The sequence below is a fragment of the Galeopterus variegatus genome, unplaced genomic scaffold, assembly GCF_000696425.1.
Source record: "Galeopterus variegatus unplaced genomic scaffold, G_variegatus-3.0.2 Scaffold1322, whole genome shotgun sequence".
Lineage (NCBI taxonomy): Eukaryota > Metazoa > Chordata > Mammalia > Dermoptera > Cynocephalidae > Galeopterus > Galeopterus variegatus.
In genome coordinates, this window is record NW_007727433.1 from 338179 (window position 1) to 363376 (window position 25198).

At 58.3% G+C, this 25198-nt stretch overlaps 1 protein-coding gene across 2 annotated transcripts in view; it reads right to left on the bottom strand.

Moving 5' to 3' along the window:
* ASPSCR1 (alveolar soft part sarcoma chromosome region, candidate 1) overlaps nt 1-24501 on the bottom strand; it is a 38382-nt gene extending 13881 nt beyond the window's left edge. For both annotated transcript variants that reach the window (XM_008576282.1, XM_008576283.1), the window contains exons 1-6: nt 24450-24501; nt 21436-21550; nt 19775-19875; nt 8514-8571; nt 6540-6613; nt 5725-6181 (exon numbers count right to left, since the gene is read on the bottom strand). In XM_008576282.1, coding sequence (XP_008574504.1) covers nt 5725-6181; nt 6540-6613; nt 8514-8571; nt 19775-19875; nt 21436-21477 — 732 coding nt within the window. In that variant the 5' untranslated portion in view covers nt 21478-21550; nt 24450-24501. The remainder of the gene's footprint in view (nt 1-5724; nt 6182-6539; nt 6614-8513; nt 8572-19774; nt 19876-21435; nt 21551-24449) is intronic.
* Between the last annotated feature and the right edge of the window lie 697 nt (nt 24502-25198).

A 25198-nucleotide genomic window follows, 5' to 3' on the forward strand; every position in this document is an offset into this window, starting at 1 on the left:
CCAGAGGAGCAGCGGGCAGCAGTGGGACATCTCGGGGACACGGCCAGAGTCCAGCACATGGGGGCCTCCTGAATCCCCAAAATGAGCCCCCAGGGCAAGGTGCATTGTCACTGCCACCCGACAGATGAGGAAACTAGGCATAGAGTGCCCGGCCCCTCTGCTGCCCATGGGCTGTGCGAGACCTATCCTTCAGGAGAAAGCCCCTCTTGCATAAGCCCCGGCCAGGGGGGTCTTGTCTTGTTTCCTGCAAACACGGGACCGTGGCAGAGACTCCCAGGCCACAGCCTCCCCTGAGGGTCACACAGGCCAAAACCAAATCCAGAAAGTGGAAAGAAGGTGAGGTGGGCTAGAGAGACCAAGAGGGCCCAGCAGGCCAAGGTGGGAGCCTCCCAGCTCTCTGCAAACTCCACGCACCCGACCGCCAACCCACCCAGAGCCAGCACAGGGGAGGCACTGAGGAGAGACCGAGAGCCCCAAGAGGCAGAAGGGGCACCCACTGCGGGGGACGCTCAGCCCCAGGGTAGACAGAGGCTGTTCCACCTCTGCAGGGCCCTGCAGGGAGGTCCGAGGGGAGGAAAGGGCGAGACGTGGAGGGGGTGGGGTGGGGGCTCACACACATGGCTGAAGGACCTGCTGGACACACAAAGGTCCCACTCACGGCAGAAGCAACTTCCTTTTCTTGACAGCAATCTTCCAGGACTGATGACACGTGGATAAAGCATGTAAAACCTAGGTGGGGTGCCCTGACCCCAGCTTTCCCAGCTTCCCGTGAGGTCTGCTTCCTCCCTCCTACCTCCTCTCCCAGGCCCTCCTCTGCCGATGGTTTTGGTGGGAGGGAAGGGAAGCGTTTCTCCTTGAGGCCAAGCCCCCCGGTCCCTCACAGAGCCTCGCCGCCTCCAAACATGTGGACACCACCAGAGGCCCCAGACAGCACAGCAGGAGCCCGTGCGAGGCCGCAGGGGGCCGTCTCCAAAGAGGCTGCCAAGTCCACCCCCAGAGCACAGGGCAGGGCGGCCTCCAGCACGACCCTCTGCCCTCCCACCGGCTCCAGGCAGAGGCTCAGGCCTCGAGTCCCACCCAGAGGAGCAGCGTCTCACCCAGGCCTGGGCAGTCTGCATAGCGACACAGACATCCTGGGCCTGCCCGCCAGTGGGCAGCCACATGGCCCAGGAGGAGGCTGGAACAGGCAGGCCTGATGCTGGGATGCTGTCCTGAAGAGGCCTCATGTCCGCACCTTCAACCAAAGGAGACGCTCCCCCCCCACCTGGTCCCCCTCAGCTGCACTGGCTGGGGACACCCTGGGCCAGCAATGTAGTCATTGCACCTCTGGAGGCTGGACTCGAGGTGGTCAACCCACAGCCTCCACCTGACAGCCACACACATTTCCTGTCCTCAAGACACAGGCCCCCAGGTAGCGAGGGGACACCTCAACACAGCCCAGCTCCTGAAGCCACATGTTCCCAAGAACCAGGGCCCACCCTAGGCCTTAAAGCAGGAGGCAGCAGGGGGAGAGGCTCAGCTTCAGGATCGCTGATGACCTGACGGAGCTACAAGAGGAAGCGCGAGAACTCGGCCTAACGGGATGAGGGCGGGACCGCAAGTGAGCAGGGACAATTTACACAACGCTGACAGGGGAGGAATGATTGCCACAGATGCATGTGCTGACCCAGGACGGTGCCACCCAGCACACGAACGCCCCACAGCCTGTGCACATGGAGACACCAGGGACGAGGTCTGGAAGCTTCATGTTAACGGGTATCAGCAGCGGTCCAGTCTGGGTGCTGAGACAGGTTTTCTGTTTTTCTTTTGGCTTCTCTGAACTGTCCAATTTCTCCACCACGACCATGAATTACTTACGTCATAAAGAAATGAGGAAAGTTTTTTAAGAACAAGGCTGCCAGGCCCTGGGCCACAGTCGCCACAGGAGCACATTCCAGAGCTGAGCGCCTTCCTGCATGGCCAGGCGTGCATCGTCGTGGGCGAGGCACATGAACCCCCCGAAGTAGTGACCTGGGTCACGGCAGGCTGTACCGTGGGGCCTCCTCATCCCCAGGGCCTGGCGGAGGCCAGCAGCTGCCCTGGGGAGCCCGGAAAGGACACACAGCAGGTCTGCAAGCCACGGTAGGATGGGACACATGCCAGATTAAGTCCCTGGAACACTGTGGCACAGAGCGCTCCTCAGGCCCAAACAGGGTGGGGGCCCGAGCCAGGTGGGGCCCAGGGCGCTCGCTCAGCAGGAGGCGACTCCCGCCTTGGGGTGCAGGGCCCCTGCATGCCCCATTCTCCCCCACAGTGAGCACCAGCCCCCAGCCCCGCGCCACTTGCTGAGAAACAAGCATGGCTGAGACTCGGCCGGCCACCTGCAAAGCTGCCGGCCCATCTGCCAGCAACCCTCAGTGGACATTCTAATTAAGGCCACAGCCTGCGCCTTTTGGGACAGCTGGGCCAGGCCCTCAAAGTCCAGGGATTGTCCACGAACAGCCACTGGGCCCAGCAGGGACAGGGCTAGCCGGCCACAGCCTGGGCTGGCATATGGGAGATGGCATGGGCAGGAGCCCCCAGGCTGGGAAGAGAGAGGCAGGGGGCCAAAGGGTCCCCAACCACACGGCTCGGCCTCCAGTGCCTCAAGGATGCCTGCCGCCTGGGGACAGAGGCAGCTGCACTGCCCAGCACGTGGGTCCCAGGTGGGGACATCTCGCTAAGCGTCGCACAACCACCTGCCATACACCTCAACCCCACAGCACGGAGCAGCCGTCACGGGCAGCGTCCGCCCCCCACCCGCACCACGCAGGCCTGTCAGCCCCAGGAGCACAGGGCAGAAGCCTGGCTGCCGTGAGCGTGGAGGCGCGGGGTGCTGAGGGAGCCCCGGGTCCCACCTCTGGGAGTGAGATCACCCCCGCAAGGGGGAGGAGCAGGCAGGACAGCCGCCACCAGCCCTGCCCAGGCGGACGGGGGCCTTTGATCAGGGACGGCCCTCGTGCCAGCTGCTGGGGAGGCTGCGGGCGTGGGGGGGGGCACCCGGCCCAGCACAGAGCTGCAGGGCGGCCCCCTGGGCGGGCGGAGGGACTTCAAAGGACAGGGCCAGGGGGCGCCGGGCAGCCCCAGCCTCTCCGCGCCCGGTTCTGATCGCCAGTAAAACTACCTTCTAATAATTAATGTCTGACATCAAAGGCAGGAACCGCCCGGGTCTGTGAACCATCCCTGGGCCTCCGCCGAGGACCTGCCTATATTTTATCCTGTCTCTTTCTTCTGACTCTTTATTTAAATCCAAAAACCACACACAGGCAAAACGTTAATGGGAAACTTGGAAACTCTCTTTGATTACTAAAGTGTACCTTTGAAGTTCCCCAAAAAGTTCTGTTTTGTTCCCTCCCCTCCCCCAAGACTGAAAAGGGACACAAAGCAGCCGCATGTGGCCCGGCTCCGGGGGTGCGGCTGTCAGTGACAGGAGGCGCGAGGCAGGCGGCAGGATGCTCCAGATCAAAGGCTCGGGGGGCAGGGGCAGAGGCACGCACACACCCTCCCCAGGGACCCTTCCTGACTGGGGGCCGGGATCAGCACTTGGGGCTGCGCTGGGACCCTGTCCCCGGGAGAGCAACTACCCCCGGGGCAGAATAAGCCAGGCACCCCCATAGGCACGGACCACAGGGGACAGAGACAGCCACCCTGCACCCCTCCAACCCAGGGGTCCCCAGGAGGCACAGCCCCAGCTCACCCCAACCACTTGGGTCTACCTTCGGCCTCTGACTCTGGCCAAGGAGCCTGGGGGCTTCATGCCGGCCCAAACACTACCCACGCAGAAGTCAGCAGGGTCCCCAAAGGGGAGGAGGCACCACCCCATCACCCCCCTCCTCACTAACTTGTCCACACAACAGGACACTCCAGGGACAGCTCGGGGCATCATGAGTGGTCAGGCAGGACCCTGGCTTGGGGCTGGACATGAGGACTGCACCCACCACAGGACAGGCAGGTGACCTGATCCTCCACCCGCTTAAGTGTGTGGCAGGACATACCCAGGCAGGCTCCAGACACACCGGAATTGTGACCTTGGCTATTCCCATGTGGACACACTGTAGATGTCCCCCAACCGTCAATGGCGAATCCCATGCACCAGGTGTTTGTTCTAACATACCCTGCCCGCACCCCTGCGGTCACTGCACACCATCCCAGGAGCCACAGCGTGAGGGGGCCTGGCTGGGATCCCCACCAGTGGCTGCGAGCCACTTCAGACTGCGCTGTCCTTCATGGAGAGACCCAGCCCGTCCTTCCTCACTGACACCCCCACCCCGAGGGCCACCACTCTGGTTAGTCCCTCACATGGACAACCTTCTGTCTCCACTGCAAAATCTTTCTAACAAACTTTTTATGTCATGCCCCTTAAGAATCTTCCAATGGCTACCCTCCACCTGGGAATGTTTTTTTGTCAGTAGAATCCTTTTTATCAAATAAAACCATAACTGGGCCTGCAGCGTAACTCGCACCAGTAAGAACACAGCCGCCCTGGCTGGAGCGAAAGGACAGAGGCAGGTGAGAACGTGCAGGTGAGGCAGTGACACGCAGGTGAGGACGCGTGGCCCAGGCTGGCCCCACAGCAAGACCTCTCAGGACAGTCTGGTCCCTAACGACACCACTGGTGTCCCTAACGACAAGTAGCGAATGTCTGCTGAACAAAAGACACACGACACCCCCCTCTCGGCCCCAGCACAAGTGCTGACTGCGAGCGACCACTGGCTGGAGCGAGGGACGCTCTCCAGCCTGGAGCCAGAGCCGCGGGCTCGAAGGTCCTGCCGAGCAGCGCCCTGCTTAGCTGGACTCTGGGAGGCAGACCTGGAGCCTCTCAGGGAAGAAGCCCAAGGAGGAGAAGAGTCCAAGACATTCCAAGACCCCGAGAAATGTTCTGGGAAAATCCGCAACGAAGCCTTTGCACATATGGGGTGGGCAGGGTCCTGTGAGCGTTTCTGAAGGAATTGTCACCAGAGGGACCCCCAAGGACCCCCAAGCACCACACCAGGGCTGAGTCCAAGCTATGTCTTCCAGTGAGGATGTCAACCACACTGCAACTTCCAAAGAAGCCAGCAGAAGCTTTGAAAACTCAACTGGAACGAGTCCCGGAGAGGCTCTGAGTAGAAAACTGGGACAGGCCGGGGGTGGCCTGTGCCACACGCTCCCTCAGGAGCTGTGCTGCGGCCTGACCCGCAAAGGACCAGACACAGCCCTCAGGGACTGACGGCCATCGATGGTGGGAGGTAAGATGGGTGCGATCATGCTGATATGACCTGGGGAGCCAGCAGGGCACATAAGGCGGCCACCTGAAGTGTGATCCTTGACTGCACCCCAACCCGCGATCTGCCTACTCAGCGTGTTCCCAAACAAGGGGCCCCTCCCATCCCCAGGGTCAGTGCTGGTCAGAGAAGTGGGGTGAGGGCGTCACCATGAAAACAGGAACACAAGACCCAGCGACACACAGGCCAGGGGCAGCTCCCACCACAGGAGCTCAGAGACGGATTCAGAAGGGATAAAACACGTGTGCGCCCTCGCATTGGGTGCGCTGCAGGTAGCAAGCATCACCTCAAGAAAGCCATCACAAAAGAAAGGACAGTGTACCAGATGTCACCCTGGACGAGCAGCCCAATGGACACTGCCCTCTCCTCCCAGCAACTGATGAGAACTTCCACGGTCAGGAGAAAGGACTCCCCCAAGCCCCAAGGCCCACAGGCCCCTTACCGGCTCTGGCTCTGGCTCCAGCTCCGGCTCTGGCTCCAGCGGTGGCTCCTGGCCCGGCTTTGACTTCTTTGGCTTGGAGGGGCCTCCAGGGCTGGAGAAGGGCTTTGGCAGATTGGCTGAAGGTGTTATCAGAGGCCTCCCGGACCCCGACGGGCCCCCCAGTCGCTGGCCGCCACCAGAGAAAGGAACAAAGGGGGCAGGGGTGGACTCTGCACTCGGCTTCGCCTGAGTGTCCTCCGGCTTTGGGCCCAGGCCGTCCACGTGGCCGCTGCCCAAGGTGCCTGCGTCACCCCGGTGGCTCAGGTCACCCCTGCTGAGCTCCCCTGAGTTCAAGGGAAGCAGAGTGCTGCCGGCCGCCTGGCCAGCAGACACAGAGGAGGTCGGGCTTCCTGGGGTTCTGCTCCTGGGGACCCCAGGCTCCTGCTTGCCCACGGAGTCACACCGCTTCATGACAAACCTGAGCGGGAGCCCAGAAAGACAGTGAAGCTCCTTGCAGTGGCCCCCACTCTGGACAACACCACACAGCCCCCTTCCTAAGTCCACTCCACCTCTACGGGGAGGAGAAAGGAGGCCTGAGGCATGGCCCTGGGGCCAGGGCAGCTGCAGCCGCTACAGAGAGCAGGCTCCCCACCACCTCCCACCCCACGAGCTGAGCCTCTGCTGGGACACAGGCCTGAGGCCAGGTGCAGACCCTGGGGACACATTTTCTTCTCTGCTTTTTCACTAGTCTTTTTCCTTCCCTTCTTTTTCCTTCCCTTCAAGGCTGCCTTTGCTAACCAAACAGAGCTCCAAAGCCACAGCTGCGTGGACCCTACCTGATGGTGGCACTGCCCCCGGTGAGGCCCAGCGACTGCAGTGTTGTGCTCCGCAGGGCGGCCCCGCCGGTCACCTGCAGGAAAAGCCAACAGAACAGGTGGGCGCTCCACCTGGAACCACGAGCCCCGGCAACCCTGCCAAGCAGGCGGCAAGGAAGCCCCCCACTCTGGCCAGGCACCTTCTCGCCACCCAGTGTCCCCATCCCCCAGCCAAGCTCACCTCCCCCTGCCTGGGCACCAACCGGAACCACGGGCTCCCCGGCGGCCCCTCCACCTTCCACCACTGTGTCCCATGCCCCCTGTTGGCCTCTGTCCTGCTCACACCCCACATCCTTCCCTGCTAGTCGACCTTCATAAGGCCCAGCTTCAGCCTGGCCTGCAGATGGCTGAAGCCCATTTACCATCTGTCTCCCTGACTGAGCCCAGCCCCTCAGCCACACACCACGCCCACGTGAGGCTGGGGCAGGTCGTTCTGCAGCTCAGACGCCCTGCCAAGGCTGACGTGGAGGGGCTGGAACACGCTCAGGGACAGAGGCTGGAGACTCATGGGACAGCTCCACCACCTGCTCTTCTTGGCGGGGTGGGGGCAGAGAACTGACCACCATGGGAGGCTGTACAGAGGTGCCCCCAAAGGCCCCCATGCTGACCACCACTGCCTGGTTTGCTCCCCAAACACCAGGCCACATCCACCCCAACCAGCATTGGCCTGCCACCGGGCCACTTCCCCATCTGCACCCCCAGGCCCCTCCCAGTCCCTCAGAGTCCACTGCAGCAGTGAGCATGGGAGACCACAGAGGCAGGGAGGGAGGCGTGGACGAGAAACAATGCTGGGGACATGGAGGCCACAGGGTGGCCAGGCAGACTGAGCCCAGACACAGGGAGTAGGCTTGTCCCTGGGTCAGAGTCATCTCAGCTCAGAGGGTGCCCCCCAGGCCCCAGTGGGCCCCGGAGCCTAAGCACAGGGAGCCCACCCCTCTCCAGTGGGCTGAGGCAAGCTGGCCTCAAGCACTCTTCAAAGCCTGAGTCAGGTGGGTCCCCGAATCAGAACACCTGGTTGGTGGATGCTGCAGCCTGACCAGGGCAACCACGCTCACGCCACACCCTGCCAGGCAGCAGCCACCAGTCCCCCCACCCTCTCCTGATCTGGAGTCACAGAGTGGCCCTTGTGGCCGGTGTTGCCTTGGGAACCTTGCAACGTCCTCCCGGCCTTCCCATGCACAGCCACTGCTGACACTCAGCTCGGGTCTCCTGAGCCGACTCTGAGCAAGGGGTGGTAGTCCCCCTGGGGCTGGACCTGCCCACAGGCACAGCACAAAAGCCAGAGGAGAAGCCTAAGCACCGATGGCCAGGCCTGGGTCCCCGAGGCCCTAGTGGCCAGATGCTGACCTGAATGCCCTCCTTGGTCCCTCCCACCCACAGCCCTGCAGCCCCCGCCCCTCACAGCCCTGGCACAGGGGACCTCCGACAGGGGATAAGTAGAGAGCGTGCCCATCCACACCAGGGCCCACCCAGGGGCCCCTCAGGGACAGTGCCCCCAAGGCTAGCAAAGGGCGCTCAGCCAGGGCCGAAACAAAGAGCCCCTGTGAGGTCAGAGGACCACGCACTTGGAGGGCCCCCATCGTGGCAGGCAGGGCTGGCACACAGGCTCTGCCTGCCACGCTGAACGCGGTTTTAGAAAAGATCAAAACATGGAGCAAAGCAAATATTTATAAAAATGAAACCACTTTTGTGACTCTTGGGCTTTGAGAGAAGCTGAAAAAACAAACAGGGCGCCGAGGGAGGTTTCAGGAGCAGCCGGGCAGCGTGGCTGGGCTCCAGTGGAGCTGACGCTCTGCCCTTTCCATGAAGCACATCACGCTTCCAGGAGCCCGAGTCTCCCGGCCACTGCTCTGAAGCCGGTGAGGGAGTGTGGATTTTCCAGGCTGGAAAGTGGCGACCGGGAGGGAGCGGGGTGGGGCTGGGCCAGTCACCTACCTCATCCCTCATGTACACGCAGACCGGGATCACCTCGTCTGGCCGCTGCAGACACTCCCTGCAAGGAGAGGAAAGAAGACGTCAGAGACTGCTGGGGACCCAGGGCACCCTGCCCAGGACAGCAGCCCAGGCCTGGGGCCATAGTTCTCAGCACAGACATCTCAGCCTGACCAAGCCCCCCAAGCCCACTCTTATGCCCACAATCACCAGAAGGTGGCCACCTGCTGGGCGCAGCCCCCCCCCAAAGGGCCTCAGCCATCAGCAGGCATCCTGGGGGGTCCTCCTGCCCTGCCTCCAGCCTCCAGGCTCAGCCACATGGCCACATGGGACAGCGGACAAGCAGCCCACACTGCATTCCAGGTGTGGCATGCTGCCAACTGCACCTGCGCTCAGCTTTGTAATGGTCTGTGGGGGCTTTCATCTGAAGCCATCATCTAGAGGGTCGCCGACCTCAAAACCAGCAGGACCAGCTCAGGGCTCAAATCCATTAACTGGACTCTTAGGACAGAAGCCCAGGTCCCCAAGGCCAGGAGCACTGCCATATGCCATCTCCTCTGCCCAGGTCGAGGGGGATACAGGGATGGAGAGCAGTGGTCTCCAGATGGGTCAGAACTTCAGTTCCTGACCCACGCTGCATGTTGGAATCACAGCCCATCGCCTATGCCCACCCAGCTCAGTGTCCCCAGGGGCTGGGTCTGCTCCCTGCAATGTCCTAGCTGTATGACCTCAGACCACGGTCTGTCCTCCCTGTGCCTAGACACAGCGGATGATGGTGGCACCACCTCCTGAAGCATGATCAGATCAGGCAGGGCAGTGTCAAGTTCCCAGGGGGTTCTGGAGGGACCCCAAGATGACAACCTTCACCCAAAAAGAAAGTGAAACTAAGGACGTGAAGTGGCACAGGATATAAGCACATTCCAGACCTGGGGCCCCTGTACAGCATCACAGGGCGTGGCTAGACTGGGGAGACGGAGGCACAGAGGTGGTGACCCGACGCAGGGCACTGGCTGAAGCTGGGCTGGGAAGCCTGCAGCAGCACCCAGGACAGGCAGGCCAAGGGGTGAGGGGACAGTGTGCAGGAGACATGCAAGGGCACACACGTGCACATGCACACACACAGTCACACACGCACACACACAGAGCCTCCATCATGAACACGCCTGAAGCTCACGTGGGCCTGGATCCCCCGTGCTCTCCTCAGGCTCGGTGCCCTCTCCTGGGAGAAGGCTTCTGGCCCATGGAGGGTGTGGCCTCCATGTGCAGGGCCAGCATCCACTCTCGCCACGTGGAGCCACATCACCTGCTGGGCTCCCTTCCACAATCTGCCCAACAGCAGCTGTCCCATCTATCCTCTCCCCAAAGGGCTGGAGTATTGGCTCAGGAAAACACAAGACCCAAAATGTGCCACAGCAGAGGCCCTGGGCACAAGGCCAGGCCCACGTGGCTCTTCCCACTGAAGCCCGGACAGAGGAGGGGGACACCTTGGTCAAGGAGGACACATTCCAAGCAAACAAGATCTGCAGGCAGAGAAGGGAGACTCAGTGAGAGCGCGTGCAGTCAGGCAGCTGGCTTATCACACAGCACATGGTGGCCAGGCCCACACCTTGATCAGGGTCCCTTCTTGCAGGCCTTCCCTGGGGCAAATCGCAAACAGGGACAAAGCGAGGCAGGAGCAGCATGACATCAAACGCCAGCCAGCTCTGATGTGCAGCTCCTCCCAGAGGAAGCAGCAGACGGATCAGATTCCCTCCAGATTCCCTCGTGTGGGATCTGAGGAGCAGCCTGTAAACACGGGGCGGCCGCAATCGCTTCCAGACCTTCTGCGTCGCCCAGCCACAGAGCTCCCTGTCCAGGACGGCAGGGCCTGGGGGGAAATTCCAGCACTCTGGAGGAGACATCCCGCACGCACCAGCAGAGCCACGCCACTGCTGGGAACCCTCAGAGCCCATGGACCCGCTCCCATGCCCAGGCCAGGCCAAGCTGCTAGACAAAGTGCTCTGGAGCCAGAAGTGCGAGGCCAGGTGTCATGTGGTGCTTCCCTGGGTGCCATTCACCCACACCACAAGACCCTGCCATGGACCCAAGGGAGGGTGCGCAGGGAGGACCAGCGAGATCTCACTCCCTCCAAGGCCAGCAAACCTCCTCCCCTAGTAGGGACCTGGGCCAACGTGGATGGCCAGGCAGGGCAGGTATGCTGCTGCCATTGGCTGAGGGACATTCCTCATGTGCCACAAAGCCCATCATCCCCAAAGAGGTGGACTGTCTGCCTACCTGGGGCCTGCCTCCAGCAGGCGCACGGTGTGCTGGGGTTGAGGAAGAAGTGCTGCATCCTTTGCATCAGGTCACCTGTTTGGGCCTGACCCAGCCGGAACTGGTACACAGGCGCCACCAAGAAAACCTGACAACCACTGACAGAGCTGTGACTGCAGGTAAAGAGCCACCCCTCCGGGCTCTGGGGACCCACCCACCACATCACACCCTGGCCAAGAGGCTCAGGCTGCAGGGAGCAAGGGGGCCCTGGCACCTGAGACAGGGAGAGGCACAAGAAGAAGGAAGCCTCTGGCTTCACCAAACCAACCGAGCACAGATCGGGATGAAGCCCACCAAGTGTGGCCACAGGATGGTCTTCAGACCCCTGGAAGAGCCCTGTCCTCACCAGCACCCTCTGTCTGCAGCCCACCCAGGGCTACAGAAATCAATGGGCCTTCCCGGGAGTCGCAGCTTTTACTAACAACAGGAGGGCCAGTGCTAAAGTGGACTCAACGCGTGACATAAGGCTGGGAATAGAGGGGCTGGGGGCTTGGAAGAAAGTCCAGGTTGGCGGGCACAGCTGGGGGCGGGGCACACCTGGGAGAAGCCAGCATAGTCTGAGAGGGCAAATCCCCGCCCCACCCAGGCCAGAGTTCACCAATTTGACATTTACAAAAAAACCCATGTTGTTCCTGAATCCATTTCAGACAGAATGGGGTCCGGGCGGGCTGTGGTAGAGCAGGGAGCCGACAGAGGCGCCTCTGAGCCCTGGGGGTCTCCACTGACCTTGGGCTCCGTCCAGGTGGCAGTGACGTCTTATAGGGTCACGTTGCCTCGGAATCTATTTTGAACACAGGCATATGCCGCTGCGCCACACTCCGCTATCGCGCTCTGCAGACATTGCCTTTTTACTAGATTGAAGGACAGTGACTGCCCAGCCTCAAGCGAGTCTCCCAGGGCCGTCTGTCCAACAGCAGTGCCCACTTCATGTCTCTGTGTCACATTTTGGGGATTCTCACAGTATTCCACACTTTTCCAGTCACTGCATCTGTTAGGGTGACCTGTGGTCAGCGTTCCCTGATGTCGGATACTAGGCAACCGCTTTCGGGCACCATGTACAGCGCCCACACAAGACAGCAAGCTTAAGGGACAATTGCCATGCGTTCTGACTGCTCTGCCAGCCGGCCACTCCCCTGCCTCTCTCACCTTGGTCCTCCCTGTTCTCTGAGACACAGCGTTAAAATTAGGTTAGTTAAAAATCCCACAGTGGCCTCCAAGTAGTCAAGAGAAAGGAAGAGTCGACATCTCTCACTTTAAATCGAAAGCTTGAAATGATTCGGCTTACAAAGGAAGGTCTGTAGGAAGCCCGGGCAGGCCGAAAGCTGGGACAGGCCGAAAGCTGGGCCTCTTGCACCAAACGGCATGTCCTGAGTGCACAGCAGCTCCTGAAGAAACCAAAAGCTCCAGTCCAGTGAACACACAGTGACGAGAATGCAACAACCTCGCTGCCGACGTGGAGGAAGCTCTAGTGGTCTAAGTGAAAGATCCGTCCAGCCACAGCACTCCCTTGAGCCAAAGCCTAATCCCAAGGTAGTTCTAAGAAGGCTGAGATGAGAAGATTGAAGACGCCTAAAGCCAGCAGGGGCTGGTTCATGAGGTTTGAGGGAAGCAGCCATAGTGGACTGAATTATGTCCCCCCCAAAACTCACTAAAGCTTGAACTGGGTCCCCCAAGTTTTGTGTATTAGAAACTTGGTCCCAGGGCCGGCCCAGTGGCGCACTCCTACAGTGCGCCGCTTGGGAGCACGGCAGCGCTCCCGCCGAGGGTTCGGATCCCACATACAGACCGGTTCCCGCTCACTGGCTAAGCGAGGTGCGGGAGCAACACCGAGGGTTGCGATCCGGTTGCCGGTCCCGGTCCGGTACGGGCGCGACACTGAGGGTGGCAGACCGCTGCCAGTCACGAAAAAAGACAAAAAGGAAAAAAAAAAAAAAGAAACTTGGTCCCCACTGTGACTAATTATGAGGGTGGGAAATCCTATTACAGTAATTGAAGGTGAAGCCTTGAAGAGGTGACTGGATTGCAAGACCCTGCAGTAGTGAACGGATTAATAATGATGGTCAGGGGTGTGGTTCTGAGGGCTTTAAAAGAAGAGGAGAGTCTGTCTGTCTCTCTGCTCCACCATTTTCACAATGTGAGACCCTTTGTCACTAAAGTCACCACTAAGACCCTCACCAGACACGTTCCCCGGACTTTGGACTTCCCAGCCTCCAAAACTGCAAGCAGTAAATTTTGTTTTCTTATAAATCACCCAGTTCCAAGTATTTTGTTATAAACAGTGGAAACAGACTAATACAGAAGCCGTGTCCATGACATCAAAGTGCAGGTGAAGACGCAGGTGCTGATGGAGAAGCTGCAGCGAGTTACCCAGAAGACCCAGCTGAGATCACTGATGAAGGTGGCTGCACTCAACAACAGATTTTCAGTGTGGATGAAACAGCCTTATAGAGTGTGAGAAAATAACCTAAGTGATTCATCTTCAAGAACAGCTTAACAAGGGTTGCTTGAGTGACTTGTGGTGTGATAACCCCTGAAAGTGCACTTTCCCGAGGGTGACTTCTCAAGGTGGTGGCTGATCACCATGTTCTCTTTACTTCCTGGTTCTTCCTCCTCCTCAGGACTTCCGGGGGGCCTTTTTGGGGGGCTTGTCCTGAGCCCACCCCTTTCTGCCAGAGGGAACAATAAATAAATGCCTTGCCAGGAAGTAAGAAAACTTAGGCAATGTTTGGGAAGACTGTGTACCCCATAGTACTCTGCCAATGAGGAAGTGGGGGAGGGACTTGCGCACTGGGGAATAAATTGCTCGACGTAACCATTGTGGGTGGGCCTGGCTCATCAGACGCCTCACCTTGCAAGAAGACCACCACTAAAGTCTCGCTTCACTGCACCTCGTGCCTCCATGCCCATCCTTTGGCATTGGACAGGTGAGGGCATTTCTCACATGTTTTTTAGGGGGGTACAGGGCCACTGTGGGGATCCGAACCCTTGACCTTGGTGTTATAACACTGCATTGTCAACAACTAATCAGCCAGCCTTATAGCTGGTGACTTTAGTTGAAGCCAATGCTTGTTAGCCATTCCAAAAATCCTAGGGCCCTGAAGAATTGTGCTAAATCTACTCTGCCTGTGCTCTGTAAATGGCACAACAGAGCCTGGATGACAGCACATCTGTTATAGCGTGGTTTTAAGCCCACTGTTGATACCTACTCCTCAGAAAAAAGATTCTTTTCAAAATATGACTGCTTTTTGACAATGCACCTGGTCACCCAAGAACTCTGATGGAGACGTGCAAGGAGATTCATGTAGTCTTCATGCTGCTGACACAGCATCCGTCCTGCAGCTCATGCATGAAAGAGTGATTCTGACTTTCAGGTCTTATTATGTAAGAAATATGTTCATAATATATTTATGTTCTTAACGTAAGGCTGTAGCTGCCATTGACAGTGACTCTTCTGATGGCCCTCGGCAAAGTAAAGTAAAAACCTTCTGGAAAGATTCACCATTCTAGATGCCACTAAGAACATTCGTGATGTTCTCCATTCAGGAGGAGGTGAAAATGTCAAAGCTAACAGGAGTTTGGAAGAAGTTGATTCAAACCTCACGGATGGCTTGGAGGGCTGAAGACTTCAGTGGAGGAAGTCCCTGCAGATGTGGAGGAAACAGCAGGAGAACTGGAACGAGAAGCGGAGCCTGAAGATGGGACTGAACTGCTGAAACCTCAGGATAAAAACGTGAACGGATGAGGAGCTGCTTCTCATGGATGAGCAGGGAGAGCAGTTTCTTAAGATGGAATCTACTCCTGGTGAAGATGCGGTGAACGTGGTTGAAATGACAGTGAAGGATTCAGGATGTCACATAAACGTGGTTGGTGAAGCAGCGGTGGAGTTTGAGAGCACCGACTACTGTTATGAAAGTTCTGCTGAGGGTAGAAGGCTGTAACAGCATCGCATGCTACAGCCAGTCTGCCGTGGAAGAAGTCAGTCAGTCGGCAGACTTCACTGTTGTCTTGTTTTAAGAAACTGCCACAGCCACTCCAGCCTTTAGCAGCCACCACCCTGATCAGCCAGCAGCCACCACCATCGAGGCAAGACCCTCCACCGGCAAAAAAACTACAACTGGCTGAAGGCTCAGGTGAGCCTTAGCATTTTTTTTTAGCAATAAAGTATTTTTTAATTAAGGTATGTACATTGTTTTTAGATGTAATGCTGTTGCACACATAATAGACTACAATATAGTGTAAACATAAGTTTTCCATGTGCTGGTAAATCAGAAAATTTATGTGACTTTTGCTTTATTAGCAATAAAGTATTTTTTAATTAAGGTATGTACATTGTTTTTAGATGTAATGCTGTTGCACACATAATAGACTACAATACAGTGTAAACATAAGTTTTCCATGTGCTGGTAAATCAGAAAATTTATGTGACTTTTGCTTTATTGCGATATCCGCTTTGTTGTGGTGGTCTGGAGCCAGACCCGCAGCATCTCCAGGGTGTGCCTGCCGAGCTGGACTTTCTCAACCACACACGGGGCTCAGTCACCTCGATGTGGTTTCCAGTTTTCCACCCTCCCAGTTTGTCAATGTCACTGACCCAGACATCTGCCTATATCACCGCCTCCTGGTGACCAGCTCCCTATAGGACAGGCACATACAGCCTACATGACTCACCCACTGACCCAGGCACACCATGGTGACTACCTCTCAGTCAGCGTGATCTCCTGGAACTCGTGCTTGCTTGCTGTGAACCCACCAATTAAAATTCCCTGCAGGAAACATGCTCGGGTAACACCCGACCCCAGGAAAGGTGCTGGCCTTCAGGCATGGCATGCACCCCCAGGCCTGCCAGTAACAACATCTTTACTCCACCTTGTATCTCTCCCAGTCACTAAAGGGGTGCTTTCCGTCTCAAAGAACCTAAATTAAAACACAGGCCCAGCCCCATCCATGCCCATCTGTTGGATGGGGCTGTCAGGTTACGGGAAAAATGGGAAAGCCCAGAGGCAGCAGCCCAGAGTCCCCTCTCCAGGTGCCCTCCCTGCAGCACAGCCTGAGAAGGACAGAGGTGGAGCCACCCATCCAGAGGCGGCCAGCATCACTAGCCCGCAGCTGGCCAGAGGGAGACAAAGGGGACACACAAGATCATAAAACACCTCAGTTTTCTGCTGATCACATGTTCAAAGGGTAATATTGGGGTATACCAAGTTAACCAAACCCGTGTTCCTAAAATGAATTATGCCCATTGTTACTTTTCCTCTCACGTGGCTGTGAGAGTCCAGAGTTACCTCACGGCCCCCCCACACACACACACCCCATGTGGCTCGTGTGGTGTTCCCAGCAGCCTGCATTGCTCCAGATGCTGGGGGTCAGCCCTAGCCACTGTCCAGCATGACACACATGCAAAGAAGCCACCACCTTCTGAATGTGCAGTGGCTGCCACCCCAGGAAAACGCCCAGTGGTCCTAAACACACAAAGCAGGCTTCATCCTGGGATGGAACACCGCGCTGACCTCCGCAGGGCTCCCTGCACCCCCACCTCGAGACACCTCCCTCCAGGCACAGCACTCAAATAGTTTTTGGACTCTTACCTCTTCTGGAAAGCACCAAGGGAGAGAAACCAGTTTCTGGCCGGTCCCACTCTGTGGAGACCTGCAATTCCCAAAGTCGCCTGCCCTACCTCTCACACCCTTGGGCCAGCTCCGAGCTGCTGAGCACACGCGTTCCTCCCACACCTAATATGGACCTGTCGGGGACCAGTCCCCGCGGTGGGTGCTCAGCTTCCTGGTGCACCCCCTGTGGTCCCCAGCACCAAGCCCACTGGGCATGTCACTCTCACCATGGGCCTGTGTGCATCCTGCCTGGTGGTCAGCGAGCACCAGCTCCCAAGACAAAGCTGGGGCCTGAGCTTCTGCAGACGAAATTCAAAGTGGCCCTGCCTTTCCCAGCAGCAACTCTGCCTCTGGAGCTTACCCTAAGGGAGGAACAGGGGTGGGGTGGGTGCAAAGGCCGCCTGCGGGACAGTCTGCAGCAGCTCTGCCGGTGCAGGCGGCACAGAAACAGCTAACTGCCACCGCCACTGCTGGAGGAGGCCAAGCCTGTGCCACAGGACATAGTGCAGCAGTACAGAACGACACTGCAAAGGACTCTTCAGAAGGACATTCGCGGCAGAGCCACCAGCAGAAAGAAAAAGGGCACAGAACATCTTGTACACGATTCACAAAAAACCTCACATGTGTGCACAGACATAGACAGACATGCCACGCTGTCATCCAGACCCGCGGGCCATGGGTAGGGCCACTGGCTCTGGCGTCTGAGGTTTGCCATCATCCCGGGCCCCCCCTGCTGCCACCTGGTCTCTTCAAAGAGTCGCCCCACTCACTCCTCGTCTGTTTCTTAAACTGCGACTCGCACGGTTACCAAGCCCTCCAGAGTAAGAGGCTCCCACTAACACCGATGCTCCTGCCGCCCTCGGCCCTCCCTGGGGCAACCCCACGGCCCACGGCACCACTGCTCATCTTCACGCGCGTCCCACGCCCTCGGGATCTCGGTGGGCTGGGATGTCTCGGGCACACTCCCGCCGGGGCCCCGCCTGTGGGACGCGTCCCGACCTGACTTTTGATTTCCACATTCTTCTAGTTTCACTTGCACCCGCTGCTGACTGTTCTCAAAGGGCAGTTCTGCGGGGCCAGTCACGGCCAGAGCCACGGGCTCCCCTCTGCTGGAACAGCCGCAGCAGTGTCTGTCGAGGGGCTGCGGGGGCACATTTTTTGAGAACTTCCATGTGGTCTAAGGGTGCCTTTTTTATCTTCACTCTTCAATGACACTTTGGCAAAATAGAGAACTCTGAAACAAAACTTTCCTATGAATTCTGATGGTGCCGCTCGCAGCCGCCAGGTGTCTCCAGGCCTGCCCTTCCCTCTCTGAGAGCAGCAGAATCGTCTTTGTCCCCTGCTCCTGCTTGCATCCTTGACGAGGGGCTTCCACCCAGTGAGCTGGGCCCGAGGAGGCCCCTTGATCTGGAAGCTCATGCCTCGCACCCCAGGCTGCTCGCCACTGTGCCGCACACGCTTCCTGCTCTGCCCTCTGCTCGCACTCCAGGTCCTACAGCAGAGCTGTGACTCCTGGGCCGCCTCTGGGCTAACCTGTGCCTCACGACCTCCCTCTGAGCAGCGGATTCCCTGGAGAGACTCTTCCAGACCCTGCTGTGGGTGAAGGCCCAGGTGCTGGTGTTGGGGACCATGTGGTGGGTACGGGCTCCACACTGAGTGGCCCACAATCATCCAACCTCATTCTAGACCTGCGGGCACCCCCGGTCCAGAGAGCCCCAAGCCTCACCCTCCCCAGAGACGAGCACCCACACCACAGCACGGAGTGGGAGGGGAGCCAGGCTTGGCGGCTCCTCGACCCCTGCCCAGCACCTGCCCATCCCAAGCCTTCAACGGGCTCTGCACGGCCAGCTGGCTCCCGCCAGGCTGCGGCTCCCCTCGGCCCGCCGGCACCCTCCCCACCCATCCCCCGGTGCTGCTGCCACCTCAGCTCCTGCTCGCTCACCCCAGCGGGCTGCGTCTTTTTCCTGAAGCTCCACCTACTGTCGCTTTAGTAGCATTTGGGGAGGAAGAAAATTACACGTGGTGTTCAACCCTCTGCCTGCCCCGGAAGTCTCCGTTCATTCTTAAGCCCACCTTGAACACGGCTTCGACCCCCATGGCCACTGGCTCCGGGATGTCGGCAGCTGCAGGCCACGGTGCCTCCCCCGCAGTGCAGCCGGTGCTGCGTCAACGGCGGTGGGTTTCCCCACAGCGAGGCCGGAGCCCCCTGACCCGCAGGGCTACTGTGAGTGCTCCTCTTACACACACTAACCACGGACCCACACCCTGCTCTTGGCAGCGGAGATGTGTTACCTCATCTCATCTGCACACCAGCCACAGTACAGACGAGGAAACAGAGGCCCAGACAGGCCAAGCAATGAACCTACGGCCACACAGTAAACACCGCATCCTCCCAGCATCCCCAGCATGCCACCGGCCGAGACCCTTAAAAGCAGACACAGGGGCCGGCCCGGTGGCGCACTGGATAGTGCGCCGCTTGGGAAGCGCGGCGGCGCTCCCGTCCGAGGGTTCGGATCCCACATACGGACCGGCTCCCGCTCACTGGCTGAGCGAGGCGCGGGAGCAACACCGAGGCTTGCAATCCCGTTGCCGGTCCCCGGTCCGGTACGGGGGCAACACTGAGGGTTGCGATCCGTTGCCGGACACAGAAAAAGACAAAAGACAAAAAAAAAAAAAGCAGACACAGACTTCCATCCCTCAATGAAAACACCCAAACTTAATGAAATAAAGTTCAGACCATTAACTAACGGAAACTCACACACATCAGTTATTAAAAAGAAGACTTTGTAAATATAACTCACTTCACACGGGGATTTATACCTACAGGATTTGTCAGCAGCGGACACTGCTGCGGCTGTTTCACCAGAGTGGAGCCCGTGACTCCGGCTGTGACTGGCCCCGAACAACTGCCCTCTGAGAACAGCTGGCAGCGGGTGCATGCAGCTTTCACTCTGTTCTGCCCAAGGATCCCCAGAGCACTGTCTGGGGAGATGCAAGCATGGGGAAACCTACACCAAGCACCTCACTCTCCCCTGCACTGCTCACCAATCCTGGGTCCTCACGAGGGTGGAAGTGTGACCTTCCTCTTCCAGGAGGGTGAGGCCGGGCCATCGGCCCAGGAATCTCAATGAGATGAGCCACTGGCCAATCCATCCCTGCCAGGAGCTGACTGGCAAGCAGGCAGCCCCAGGTCTCAAACCAGTCCTCTCAACCAGGACTGCAAAAGGCTGGGGCTCTGGCCAGAGCAGAGCCAGGATTTCTGGCTCTAGATCAGTCCCAACAACCACAGCTGCATCCCCACCACAGAAGCGGGGAAGAGCCCGGGACCTACCCACCGACACTCACCTGGTCTCAGCAAAATGGCTGAGAAGCTCCCAGAGGGTCTGGCCTGAACAGAAGGTGTCCTGCAACCTGGAGCCATCATCCAGCTGCAAAGCGATGCGAACCTAGAGGGGCAAGACGGGAGAAGCTGAATGAGGAGCAGCGGCTGTCCTACCCAGACCCAAGTCCAACCCTTTGGCACAGTTGGAGGGCACACGCCCCTGCCCCTACCCTCCCAGGAGAGACGACCCCAGGGAGGAGTGCTGCCCTCTGCGTTCTCTGCAGACAGCTGAGGGCCCGGGAGGCTGCGGGCAGGGTTGCACCTGCGCATGCATGTACACATGTGTATATGTGTGCCCACGTGTGCCCGCATGTGCAGGGACCACAAGAGGGAGGCATCTTGGAAACGCTGCTCTGGCCCCAATGGAGCCTTCAGAAGACCACAGCTCCTCACCAGAGACCTGAGCTAAACTGCTCCCCGATTCCCGACCCTCAGAAACTGGCGAGGTGGTAACTGCTGCAGTGTTTTCGGCTGCCAAGTTCTGGGGTAATCTGTTACACAACAATAGATGACTAACACATTGTGTTTCCTCAATTTTTTCCATAAATGAGCACTTTTATAAATCAATTTTTAACAATTATACCCCTAAACAGGAGCATAAGGCTATAACCCAAAAGGGGGAAATTCCCTTCCAGTCCCTCTGCCGAATGACAGGCACGCTAGCACCTGCGTGTACAGCGTATTATACAGACTTATGTCCAACATCCACTCCTGTAAGAAACCCCTACCAAGCTCCACACTCAGCCCCCCACCATGACTTAGAGTTTGTTTCTCTGAGTCACGGCTAGTCCTGCCGCTTCAGCTGCAGGTCTCTCCCCTCAAGTACACACTTACATTAAGTACATTAAGTCCCAATAACACACGAAAGAGGAGCCGCTGTGTGCAGTCTCCTGCTGCCCCCTGCCCCGCACCCCCAAGGAACCCCCACAGGAAGCCAGGGTTCCTTCCATGCAGCAGTTTGAGAAGTGCAGTTGTTGCAGGAAAAGACCAGCATCAGGGTCAGTTCTGGCCCGCCTGACTCCCAGCCCGGCACGGGCAGCCGTGGGCCAGCTGCGGGCTTTGGAGCACTGCCAACGCCCAAGGCCGAGCTCCCTGTCTGAGGACAGGGGTAAGGAAGAGCCTTCCTGCAATATTGGGAGGACAAAGTCACAGGAGCAAAGGACCGGGCAGAGGCACAAAAAAGAGGCCAGTTACTGCTGTGGTTACTGTTTCATCCACAAAAACCCTAGAACCTGACAGTTATCGACACGATGAAGAGAACTGGACTGGGTGCGGGCAACACCCACAGGGGGCGGCCTGGAGCACCCGGAGCCCAGCCTGTCTGGGGAAGGCAGGGGCTGTCCTGGCCAGAGTCCACATGGCTCTGCAGGTTCCACGAGGCTGGGCAAGTCCACGACCAGAAACATGGAGCTGGGGCAGAGTGCTGCTGACGAGCTGAGACAGACATGGCACAATTAACCCCCACCCCAAAGAAAAACAGTTCCTTCAGCAAGACTGAAAAAGTCTCATTTTCGGTCATTTGTTATTGAAGCGGAAAAGCCACTTGGCTGCTGAACTGTCCTGTGCTTCAAACAGCAGGAACGCGACCGGAGCAGCAGGCCTGCCTCTCACCCCAGCCACCTACCGTGTTGTCGGGCCCCTCGCGGCTCCGGGAGATGGGTACCATCTCCAGCTTGGCATTGTTGGGCAGGTTGGCAAATCTCCACTGTACAGACAGGTCAAGCACGTGCCTCTGAAACCTGCAAGACAGACCAAGGCCCACGTGCCACCCTGCAGACCCTAACACACGCAGGCCAATCCTGCCCTCATCAGTACCGCAGTTCCCCACCCGGCCACCCCATGCCTGCAAGAACACAAAGCCACCACCTGCTGAGACAAAAGGCGGGTGTCTGCCTACAGGTGGCCTCATGGAAGGAGAGGGAAGCCCAGACACAGCTGCTAGTGTGAGAGGACATGGAAAAGAGGAAGAGAAAGAAAACAAAGACGTCCGCCTCGGGGACAAACACAACGGCTGCTCCTCCAGAACCTGAAACAGTGACATACCCAAGCACAGATGCTCCAGGAGACAAAGACACAGGGAGTAATGGCGCAGGGGTGTGCACGCGGCTTTGCTCAGAGAAGCTCTGGAAAAACCCTCCACCATCGCAGCCTGGAGATGCAGCCCAGAAGAAATCTGGCTGCCCCAGCCACTCTCACTTACATGCCAGCCACCGGCCAAAACGACAGCTCCCCGCACTCCCACTACCCTCCAAATGGGGCCACAGCCCCAGAGATGATTAACAGGAGACAGGGATTCTAGAGAAGCCACACATGGAACGACCCAGTCCAAAGGCGTCCAGTGAATGCAGGCACTCATAGCGGCCAGACTCAATGAAGGGCTAATGCCGATGGCAGAGCCATGTTCCCGACACAGGAGCAGCCCATCAGCCTCTCCACCCGTATCCCCAGCGGGAAAGAGAAGGCCAGTGTGGACACACCAAGGACAGGGTGAGCGCAGCAGCCTCCTCTAACCCCTGTGTGGAGGATCAGTTGCCCCTGGTTCGAGGGAACAAGGTTTCTCAGCAGCAACTGGGGGTGTAAGATCCGAGGAGACAGGAGACGGACTGACCAAGGGCAGAAGAGGGCAGGGGCAAGCAGCGCGCCTGGAGACAGGCCTGTCAGACACCCGCCCCCTCCAGACAGCAGAGCTGCGCTCCTGCTTAGTGCACCTCCAGACCAGAATGCAGATGAGAAGAGCCCACCACGGCTCGGGCCACGTAAAGGCAGGTCTGGGGCTGTACGGCCTGGCTCCTGACGCCAGCTCAGATCGCACGTGAACCGTGGACGAAGAATGGGATGCCCACCCCAAGAAAAGAGCGCTGAGAGGAGAGAGAGGACAGGACTCAGACACCTGGTGCTGCCTCGCAGTGGCCCCTTCACCCGTGGGACTTTCAATACACAAATGCAGGACCCGCGGATACAGAGGGCCAAATGGTCAGCTCAACTTCACCAACGCCAAGATACCGTCCGAAACAATGAACGGTTTTCCGATCCACGAACGGAGTTTATAAAGCCCAAAGGCACGTGGAAGAATTGCGAAAGAGAAAACTTTGATCCCAACCTTTAGCACTGGCTAGAAAAGTGACTCCAGAAGTTGTCACTTAGAATGTCTAGTGCAAGACAGGACAGCAGATGAAAGGGCCCAGGGCAGGTGGGCTGAGAGCCCTGGGGGCGAGGGAGGTGTTGCTCACACACGGGTGCAGCACCCGCCTTGGCAGGGGCAGCACCTTTTTTTTTGTTTTCCTTTTTGTCTTTTTTCGTGTCCGGCAACGGATCGCAACCCTCAGTGTCGCGCCCGTACCGGACCGGGACCGGCAACGGGATCACAACCCTCGGTGTTGCTCCCACACTTCGCTCAGCCAGTGAGCGGGAACCGGTCTGTATGTGGGATCTGAACCCTCGGCGGGAGCGCCACCGCGCTCTCAAGCGGTGTACTGTAGCAGTGCGCCACCGGGCTGGCCGGCAGCACCTTTTAAACAAATTACACAGCCAGCAGACGAAAGGGAGACATAAGAAAAATAGATAAGCTGCTGCAGGAGACCTGGCTCAAAACTACACTCATTGGCTCCGACCAGACACCATCACATGGACTACAGGCAGGTTCAGAGAGGACAGAGAGAGGTGGCACAAGGCTCTCTGACAGGATGCTCAGACACGACCTAGCATGAACACACAGAGCACCCATCCTGGGACCCTCAGATGGTCAAGATGGGAGGAGGAAGGCTGGATGACTTGACAGGCATCTCCCCAAGGGAACGCCTCCCCAGAGAGTCCCATAAGGCAGCACAGGTGAGGCCGGGAGAGCAGGCTCCTCCCCCAACAACTGGACAGTGCTGCAATGAAGATACGTCTTTAAAGCTAAAAGTTATACCTGTGGGACAGAAACCCGCAGACCACCACCATGACGGTTCAAACCCTTCTGCTGCCTCAGGCCCTTGAGAGCATGGAGAATGCCCTCTTGTGAAAATGCCACACACAGAAAACCGTGCATGTCCCTCCAGTGGCTGGGAGGCTGCCCAGACCCACAGTTTGTGGGGTTCCTTCCCATCTCCTCAACCAGCTCTCTGTCCCCGGTGCCCCAAAAGAACTTACGAAACCAAATGTGCTAAAACCCTCTGCAGCAGGGAGAGTGGTAGACCCCAAGAGATATGACAATGTCCTAGCGCCGGAACTTGTGGTTGCAACCTTATTTGGTATCTGATGTAATTAAGTTATGGATGTCGAGGTGAGATCATCCTGGATTACCCAGGTGGATCCTAAATCCAATGTCAAGTGTCCTCCTAAGACACAAAAGATGAGAAACACAGAGAAAGTAGGAAAAGGCTGTGTAAAGACAGAGGTAGAAACTGGAGTGATGCAGCCACAAGCCAAGAACACCAGGGGCCACCAGAAGCTGGAAGAGGCAGGAAGGATCCTCCCTAGAGCCTTCAGAGAAAGTGTGGCCCTGTTGACACCTAGATTTCTAACTTCTGGCCTCCAGAACTGGGAGGGTATACACTTTCGCTCTCGCCCACCCAAGGGGGTTTCTCCAAGCCAGAGCCAGTACTTTTGGGGGCAGGAGCAGACTACAACGCTGCAGCTGGACCCAAGCAAACTCACTTCAGGTCGTATTCACTGGGGTTGAAGCCCTGCCGCTGGCACGTGTCCTCCAAAACCTAGGAGTGACAGGAAACGACAGTGAACCACTGAGTGTGGCAGAGACCAGCTATGGGTGGGCAGTTTCCTGGTGAGCCAATGGCTATGCCCAGACAAAACAACACGCTGGACGGTCCTCTCAACCGCTCCAGGTGTCTCACCTGCAAGCCCTGTCCACTCTCCCTCCCTTCCTCACTGGGGGGCACTACCCCCCATGTCCTGCCTTATTGTCCTCCCAGCTCTGTGGCAACGCTGCCTCCGTGCCCCGGCCCCTGCTTCTGAGCTCCGGAGAGCCACCTTCCTACCACATACCCTGGGATCCCCGGAGAATGAAGTTCAAACTCTTCAGTTGTGCAACATGCCTTAAACCCGCCAGCACCGGCTACCCCGCGGCTGGCAGGCTTCTGTGCACCTGCTCCCACTGCCTGGAAGCCTGCGCCCCCTGCGCCCAGTGCCAACAGCTCCCCACTTCTGCTCTCGGCGCGCACTTTCACATTCAACTGAGTCAAGGTCACGAGGGTGGTGAATGACTCGGCAAAAATCGCTTCCAGGCGCACAGGCCAAGCACGTCCCGCCGTGGGCTCCGGGAGGACGCCGCGGGAGGGGGCGGGCGGGGGCTCGAGCCTCCCCGGCGCCCTCGGAGGCTGGGCTCAGCCGAGCGCCCAGGACTAGGGGGCAAGCGCACGGTGCGGACCCCGCGAGGGCTGACCTCG